Genomic DNA, 9230 nt, shown 5'->3' with positions numbered 1-9230 from the left:
GAGGTTTACACCTGTGATGTGAGCTGCCCAAGGTCACATAGCTACTAAATGGCAGAGGTGGGCTTTGAACGTAGATCTGGAGGATTAACTCTTACCCCATCTTGCCAAGCCACTTGCCTCTTTACTTCGGTTGGCAGATGCATTCCCATGCATGTCTCAGTGGTGACAATGACCTAGTAATGTTTGGGTGGCTGGAGAGGATTAAGCAGGACTGCTTTGCTGCCAGTTGGGAGGTCCAAGTAAAGAGGACCTGTTTTCTTCCATAAGGGCTCTTGAACTCCGGGCCTTCTCTGGGCCTGACCACAGTGAGGTGACCTGAAGAGGTAGCATAATGCAGACTCTGGCTGGGGTCAGATCTGGAGCCCAGCACCCTATGAGGTTGTAAGCCACTGCTTGGTCAGCCATTCTTCTGGACGAAGATCCCTGTGTCACCTGGGTGGCCTCCAAACACTGGTGATGTGTGAGGTCATCAGAACCAAGCAGCTCAGGAAATGCCTTTGGTGCTTGTGGCTTTAGGTATCTGTGGTCCAAATGATAATTTGCACCTGCCCAGTGAGTCATAGTTTGGGGTTTACACCACAGTTATCTCATTGAATCCTTTGTGCTTCCTGGTAGGCTGTGATGAGCACGGCCATTTGGTAGACGGGAAAACAGACCAAAAGAGGCAGGGTGAATTGCTCAAGGTCACACAGAGCCAAGAGCCGAACCCAGGTCCTACTGACTTCGAGTCCCACTCGCTTGCACTAGACCAGTGATTCCCAAGCCTCATTCTGTGGAGCCTTGGAGTGCTTGGTGCAGGCCAGAGGGAGGGGCTCAGGAGGAGGGCACTCAAGGGGCTGAGGCTCTGCTGTCCCTTTCCTTCTTCACTCTGGGCCTCAGTTATGTCAGGATTCTGTGTAAAGCCTGTTTGGAAGATCTGTGTTGCTAACAACATGTTTTCAGAGGACTGCTCCAAACTGTTTCTTCTTCCCTGGAAATTGGGTCCAGGCTCTTCTTTTTCTAGGACTCTTTTATCAGTATTGAGACAAGAAAAAATCTGCTCTCTGTTAGAGGACGTACTCAACCCCAACATGGCAACACAAGGGAGTATAAAAGGTATGGACACAGAGGCAGCAGATTGGGGTCCTGGTCCTAGTTTAGTGTCACATAGTCAAGTTATTTACCTCAGTATCCCTATCTGTAAAGATGAGGGATTAGCCTACAGAATTCTAAACTCCAATTTTGCTCAAATAACCTGTGGATCTAGGGCATAATGCTTGGTTCATGGGATCTTAAACAGGGATGAGTCACTTGCAACTGTGTAAAAATATTATATATCTATATTTATAGATACTTTTTTTTAATGGAAGGAGAATGTACAGCTTTCTCCTTGAGACTGTACAGAGTCTCAAAGGGGTCTCTGACACAGAATACCTAGCCTCTCAGGACTCTTTCTTTCTTTCGTGTCAGAATTAGTGGGAGATATTTCTCCTTTTGCGGGGGTTTAAGTTGTAACAATGGTGTGAGAAAGCTATTTTCAGAAACAGGGAGAGATAAACAGAGCTAAAAGTTGAAAGCTAAATAAAAGCATCAGAACCTGTGAACAAGTTGACAGTCTTGTTTAAACTCCTGGATGCAGCCATGCCTGATACCCCTACACATTTCAGTTACATGGACTATTGCTTGCTCCTTTTTCACTAAGCCTTTTCTGTTTCAATCGCCTATAGAAGACATGATTGATGTGCTAACATTGTTGGAGAAGGCTCCTGCCATTTGAAAAAATATGAAGTTCAGCATAGAGAAAGCAAAGTGGGAAAAGAAAGGACTGAGGCAGGTGTGTTCCTGTCATGCTTTTTTTGAATTTCAGGGAAGAAAAATGCTCTCTGTTTTGTTCCCCATCCTTTATTTATTGTTGTTGTTGTTAGCAAACTGGAGGCTTTCAGAGGCAGGAAAGATGTTAAAAATCAATCCCATCACTACAGAGATGGGAAACCAAGATCCAGAAAGGGAATGTGACTTTCTCCAGGTCATACAGTAAATCAGTACAATGGCTAGAATGGAGGTTACTGGCTCCCAGGCTCCCACCTCTCTGTGTGACTTTCCTCAGGGCTTCTTTCTCAGGCAGGCTCCCCAGCAGAGCTTGTGAGGGTTCTTGTGCTCATGTGTGTTGCTTGGTCACATAGATCCATATCTTATCCAGAAAATTCTTCAGTCTGGGTTTCTTTTTTTTTTTTTTATTTTTTATTTTTTAATGTTTATTTATCTTTGAGACAGAGAGAGACAGAGCATGAACGAGGGAGGGTCAGAGAGAGGGAGACACAGCATCTGAAACAGGCTCCAGGCTCTGAGCTGTCAGCACAGAGCCCGACGCCGGGCTTGAACTCACGGACCGCGAGATCATGACCTGAGCTGAAGTCGGCCACTTAACCGACTGAGCCACCCAGGCGCCCCCAGTCTGGGTTTCTTTACCGGTTCCATGGGCACAGGTAAACAATGGAGTGTTTGGCCTAAGAGGGATGTGGGGAGGAGGTGAAAGGAACCAGCCCTTTTCTCTGCCTGGGGTCCCATTCCGTCTCAAGTGACAGGCCCACCAACTGTCCTGGCCACAGAGTCTCAGCTAGGATTGGGGTCCCTGGGACCAGGCTAGAGCTTGCCCAGTGTTGCCCACAGCAGGAGGATTAGATACCGCTAAGGGTCAAAAACAGGCAAGCAGGATTTATGGGACAAATCCACGGGCTCACTTTCAGCCAGAGGGTCAGATCTGTTTAGCCCTGGAGGGCAGTAATGGCAAAGGCTGCAGCGGGGCCGAGGGGGCTCCAGAACAACTATTGTCCTTCCACAGGACCGGTGGGACTGACGGGGACAAACCTGAAGGGGAAGGAAGAGGAGACTCCAGGTCCTGCCTACCGCCCGCATCACAAACTACTCAAAGGCGCACAGGAGAAATGACCTTTAATGTCCGATTTGTTTGTAACCCCGCCCAAGTGCCATCATTCTGTGAAGTACAAGGAGGGGCTTGAGAGGTACGAAGTCACGGAGACAAACGACGCCCCCGCTGCCTCCCGGGCGCACACTCGCTCTGCCCCCGCAGACGGGCGGCCCCACGCACGCACACATGCAGACCACACGGACACCGCACAGACACACGCACGTGTACCCACGGTTAAATACATGTACAGAGGGACTCGTTTGGATATATACAGAGAGAGAGACGGAAATCCCGGCCGGCGTCGGGTCCCCCAGGCTCTCAGCATGCTCGGCCCAGCTCTCCGCGCTGTACCTGGCACCCATGCCCCTGCCAGAAAAGCAGCTGCCCCTCTCCCCGCCCCCCTCCCCCCGGTTCCCCCGGGGCCCGCGCCTCCGGGCGCCGACGCCCCTCCCCCCCTCCGCCCGCCCTCCCCCCACGATGGTTTCCTCCCCACCAACCCCCCCGGTGGCTCTAGAACTGCCCGGGCGCCAGGGGCATGTTGGTTTTGAAGCCCGGCTGCCCGTTAGCCACGTCGGTCGCCGCCTCGCAGCCGCCGTTGCTGGCGCCGCCGTCGGTCCCGGGGCTCTCGGGCTCCGATAGGAGCTTGAAGGTGAAGAGCGGGCCCGAATCGTAGCGGCCGCGGCGGCCTGGGGGCTCGGGCGCCGGCAGGCTCAGGAGCGCGCCGGGCGCCTTCCACTCGGGGAAGGCGCACAGCTCGACGGGCGGCGGCGCGCCGCGGCCCAGGTAGCCCGGGCTCGGCGAGGCCGAGGGCAGGGTCCGCTGGCTGCCGCTCAGGCAGCTGCCGCTGTCGTCCAGCGAGTCCTTGCGCGACTGCGAGCGCTCCAGCGAGCCGCCGCGCGTCCACGGCCGGTAGGTGTAGGCGCAGCCGCCCAGGCGACGGCGGCGGCGGCGGCGGCGGCGGCCGCGGCACTGGCACCCGAGGATGCGCACGAAGGCGCGCTTGAACTCCTTGCTGGAGCACGGGTAGATGATGGGGTTGAGGCAGCTGTTGAAGTAGCCCAGCCAGAACACCACCTTGAACACGGCGTCGGGGGGCTTCAGGGTGGAGAACAGGGAGCCTGCAGGGGAAGGGGTGGGGTGGGCACGGGCAGAAAGACAGATAGCAGTTTGTGAGTAGTCAGGTCCTCTCCTCCGAGGGCTCCGCCTAAACGCGGCGCCCGGGAAGCGCTCCCGCCGCCAGGGCTTTGCCCAGGCCACCTTTCGCTGCCTGGAGCGCTCGCCTCTCCCTTCTCCAAGTGAGCGAATCCGACATTCTTTTTGGGGGGCTGGTTGAGCTAACCAGCACCGAAACTCCCTAAAATCTTTCCTGGTTTAGCTGACCAGCACCCAACCTCCCATTTCTCTAGATATCCCAGGGCAGCGCTTACCACTTTGTATTCCAGTGATAATAATCACCACACGCAACTGCACTGCTCTTGGGGCATTGTGCTAGGCGCTTTAACTATATTGTTTTGCCCTACAAGAGGCATTGAAGCAGACACCGATTGATTTCCATGGCAAATACGAGAGGTGTTAAAGACCTAAATGTGAAAGGTAAAACTTCAAAAGACAAAGTAAAGGAACGATCTTTTTGATCTAGGGCTGAAAGGAAAATGACTTAACACTTCAGAAAGATAAACTGCAAGGCAAGGGTGGGAGAAGGTATTTATAATGTCTAAGACAGTCAAGCGATCGGTATTTAGAATATATAAGGAACTCCTGCAAATCAACAGGAAAAACAGCATTCCCAGTAGAAATGTGGGCTAAGCAAGTGAACAGGCAATTTACAAAGCGGGGAAACCTGAGGGCTAACGTATGCCAGGGTACTCAAAATATTAGGGAGTAGGATGCATAGTAATGAAAACCACAAAGAGATATAAGGTATCTGTTAGGGTGGCAAAAAGCAGGGAACTAGAGAGTGCCAAGTGTGGGCAGGGGTGTGGGGACATGGGGAGCCTTCTGCCTGGCTGGTGGGGAGCACTGGCTGTGAAGCTGTACTGGAGAAGATTCTGGCACCACTTGGTCTCATCAAGTATATACACATACCTCTTAACCTGGCGGTTCTTCTGCAGGGTATACATCTCAAAGACTTTTCACACAGTTCCACGAGGGGACACCTATAAGAATGCTGAGAGCAGTGTTGCTTATGGTGATAGACAGCTGGAGAGAACATAGGTGTTCCTCACTGAGAATTATGGAAAGGTAGCCTGGGGTAGAAGCCCAGCACAGAGATTATTGCAGCAGATAGATAAGGCCCTAAAAATGGCATGTCCATATAGCAATGTGCAAAGGCTTAAAAACATCGCTCTTTAGGAACAAAGTAGGAAACAGAATTGAGATTTACAGCGTAATACTATTTAAGTAACACACCAAACCACCACACGCATTTTGCAAAAACACTTTCAAAAAATGTCAAACACAAAATGGTTGCCTAAGGGGATAGGCCGAGGGAAATGGGAATAAAAGGAAATAAATCAATGAAATAAGAGAGAGGCCTTACAATGAGGTGCTATGATGGAGAAACATGATTAACTCATCCCTCGAATTTGAGGTCCAAAAACATTTTATGGCATATTAAATTAAAAACAATTTCCATTTTAAATGCAAGGCAGCTAAGACTTGGAGAGGGTAAATGACTTGCCCCAGGTTACACAGCATGTTTGTAGTATAGTTGGGATTCAAACTAAGTCTGTTTGAGTACAAAATATGTTTTTTAAAGGTGATTAATAATACCCTTGGTGGAAAAATGAGAAAATACAAAAAGAAAAAAGAAAAAAAGAAAAAAAATTTTAAAAGCACACATAACCCTGCAATGCAGAGAAATTACATTTGGTGCACATACCTTCAGATTTTTTTCTCTGTTGTATATGTATCTTTAAATGTTTTGATATATGCAATTTACTTTACAGGACATTTTGTTATTTCAAACTATGTTCCCTAACCCTGCCACTAAGTTGGTGGTACAGTGACTTTCATATTCCTGTCTTATCTCCTCTGTTTAAACTGTGAGCTTCCCAAGGGTCTGGTCTTCTGGATCAACTTTGATTCCATTTGGCGAATGAAGAGCACACACTCCTAGAATATCTGAATGGGGGTGGGGGGTGTCTTAGCAATCACAAATCCAAGCTCCTCTTTTGCAGATGGAAACACTGAGTCCCAGAGAGTGGCCGAAAGTGCCAAGGGGCAGTGGCATAGAAGCCACAGGATAGAAATCCTTTGATTTGGGGCTACACTTGAGCTTCCCCCTTGTAGCACTTCTCCTTTTTGATTCTTTGAGGTTTGCCTATTGTTATAGGGAGCCTCCTAGTTTTCTGCTTAGCAAGCCAAGGATGGCAGTGGTGGTGGGCAAGGGTGGGGAGACGGCTGGGCTCCTGGTGCAGGGCTAAGCCAGGCAAAGGTTTACATTTAGAAAGAGGGTTATCTGTATCCGGGTGTAAGTGCTCTATTTTTTAAAGTTTATTCGTTTATTTTGAGAGAGACAGAGATAGCACGAGGGGCAGAGAGGGAGAGAGAATCCCAAGGAGGCTCCCCACTGTCAGTGCGGAGCCCGATGCGGGGCTTGAACTCCCGAAACCATGAGATTATGACCTGAGCTGAAATCAAGAGTCAGATGCTTAACTGGCTGAGCTACCCAGGTTCCCCTAAAAAGTTTACTTATTTATTTTTAGAGAGAGAGAGAGAGAGACAAAGAGAGAGTGGGGGCGGGGGAGAGGGAGAGAGAGAGAGAGAGGCAATCCCAGTCTCTGCACTGTCAGCACAGAGGCTGACTTGGCCCTCAATCCATGAGATCGTTATCTGAGCCCTGAAATCAAGAGTCCGGATGCTCAACCGACTAATCTACCCAGCTGTCCTTGATGTAAGTGCTAATTATATGTACAAGGTACACTGATTCTTCTTCTTTTTTTAAAAGTTTATTTATTGATGTAATCTCCATACCCTACGTGGGCTCAAACTCATGACCCTGAGATCAAGAGCCGCGTGCTCTACTGACTGAGCCAGCCAGGCACCCCACTACACTGATTCTTTTCCCAACTCAGGGGGAAATGTGGGAGTGGGCCACATTCTGCATTCGCTTCAGATGAGGCAGAAGAGGGCGCCACCTCGTGATCTGATATGTGACAAGGCCAGCACCATTAGATTTTCACCCCACCATCCCACATACTCCTTTGGACTAAGACACTGTATGGAAGACCCCAGCTGAAATCCAAATACATGGCGTGTGAACAGCTAGTATCCATCATGGAATGAGTTGTCTCTGTCCACGGGGAAGACTGTCACTGAGTCTGAAGGGGATAGGCACTGGTCTTGACAACGTGGGAAACTGGAGAATAGATTTTGGAGAGAGGGAAACCTAGAAAAGCTTGGAAGCCTTGCACGTTACCCTAGAGGATAAATGCTGATGAGCGTGTGTACGTGTAGGCATGTGGTCTTTTTTTTTTAAATATGAAATTTATTGTCAAATTGGTTTCCATACAACACCCAGTGCTCATCCCAAAAGGTGCCCTCCTCAATACCCATCACCCACCCTCCCCTCCCTCCCACCCACCATCAACCCTCAGTTTGTTCTCAGTTTTTAAGAGTCTCTTATGTTTTGGCTCCCTCCCTCTCTAACCTTTTTTTTTTTCTTCCCCTCCCTGCCATGGTCTTCTGTTAAGTTTCTCAGGATCCACATAGGAGTGAAAACATACGGTATCTGTTTTTTCTCTGTATGACTTATTTCACTTAGCATCACACTCTCCAGTTCCATCCACATTGCTACAAAAGGCCATATTTCATTCTTTCTCATTGCCACGTAGTATTCCATTGTGTATATAAACCACAATTTCTTTATCCATTCATCAGTTGATGGACATTTAGGCTCTTTCCATAATTTGGCTATTGTTGAAAGTGCTGCTATAAACATTGGGGTACAAGTGCCCCTATGCATCAGTACTCCTGTATCCCTTGGGTAAATTCCTAGCAGTGCTATTGCTGGGTCATAGGGTAGATCTATTTTTAATTTTTTGAGGAACCTCCACACTGTTTTCCAGAGTGGCTGCACCAGTTTGCATTCCCACCAACAGTGCAAGAGGGTTCCTGTTTCTCCACATCCTCTCCAGCATCTATAGTCTCCTGATTTGTTCATTTTAGCCACTCTGACTGGCATGAGGTGGTATCTGAGTGTGGTTTTGATTTGTATTTCCCTGATGAGGAGTGATGTTGAGCATCTTTTCATGTAGGCACGCGGTCTTAATGAGGACACTTAGGACCTGCGATAGAGGCTGCAGACGCATAGACAGTTGTGGCAAAGGTAAGGAGGATGAAGAGCTGGAGAACACGCATGCTGAAAACATACTCATAGCTTTGCTTACGAGCCCCATTGAAGATGATAGTAAAATAGGCAATAAATGGCTTAATGGGGACACATCCTTAGGGACTGGCTCTTTTAAAGCATACGCGGAACAGTAAGGCTAATGGCTAATATTCCTCAGACCCACTGTTTCCATTGTGTGTGTGCTCTGTATAGGCCTTGCGCTAAACTCTTTATACCATTAGCCCATTTAATTATCACAATAATCCCTTGATGAAGGTACTATTGTCGGTCCTATTTTATACATCAGGACATCAACATATGATAGTGTCTGCTATTTACATGTGTATACACCTGTTCATTTGTTTGTTCATTCACTCATTCCACAAACACTGAGCTCCTGCTGATGTTGGCATGAGGCCAAGGCGAGGGGGATACAGAGATGAATTGGGGTGTGGTCTCTGCCCCATGGCAGCCCACAGGCATGTGGGGAGAGAGATGTGTTAACAGGTCATTGCAACACAACACACATGGCATTATGATAGAGGCATAAATGTCACTCTGTCCCCCTACACCCAAGTGGCATTTCTGTCTGGTGCTTCTTCACCTCCATCATATTGGAAGCCTTGTGTCAAGGACAATGATTGATGGGCTGGATCTCTGCCTTTATTTTCCTACAAAGTACTCTTCAAGGACTATGGCTCTGAGAAGTGTTCAGCCAAAAGTAAGGGGATGCTGCTGACTTTTTTCACTGCATTTATTTACAGCCACATTGTGAGTTTGGACTCCCTGAACCACTTGTTCCTCTGAGAAGAAGATCATTCTTTGCCTTCTATTCTTTGGCTGCCTTTCATCATCCTTCTGCTGATTTAGGCAGTGTGATTCTGTGGCCTGAGCACAGGGCTTGGGATCACACAGACCTGGTTTTGAATCACTTTTTTTGTGTGTACTGGCTGTTTGACATTAGAAAAGTTAATTGGCCCTCTTAGACTC

General features: G+C 48.7%; 1 protein-coding gene across 1 annotated transcript in view; it reads right to left on the bottom strand.

The window, feature by feature from the left end:
- Nucleotides 1-3389: 3389 nt before the first annotated feature.
- ADRA1B (adrenoceptor alpha 1B) overlaps nucleotides 3390-9230 on the bottom strand; it is a 51203-nt gene continuing 45362 nt past the window's right edge. Inside the window, exon 2 of the mRNA XM_058721903.1 lies at nucleotides 3390-4026. Coding sequence (XP_058577886.1) covers nucleotides 3419-4026 — 608 coding nt within the window. The 3' untranslated portion in view covers nucleotides 3390-3418. The remainder of the gene's footprint in view (nucleotides 4027-9230) is intronic.

This window comes from Neofelis nebulosa, chromosome 1 (genome assembly GCF_028018385.1).
Source record: "Neofelis nebulosa isolate mNeoNeb1 chromosome 1, mNeoNeb1.pri, whole genome shotgun sequence".
In the NCBI taxonomy this organism is placed as follows: Eukaryota; Metazoa; Chordata; class Mammalia; order Carnivora; family Felidae; genus Neofelis; species Neofelis nebulosa.
This window is presented reverse-complemented; position numbering and strand designations above follow the sequence as displayed.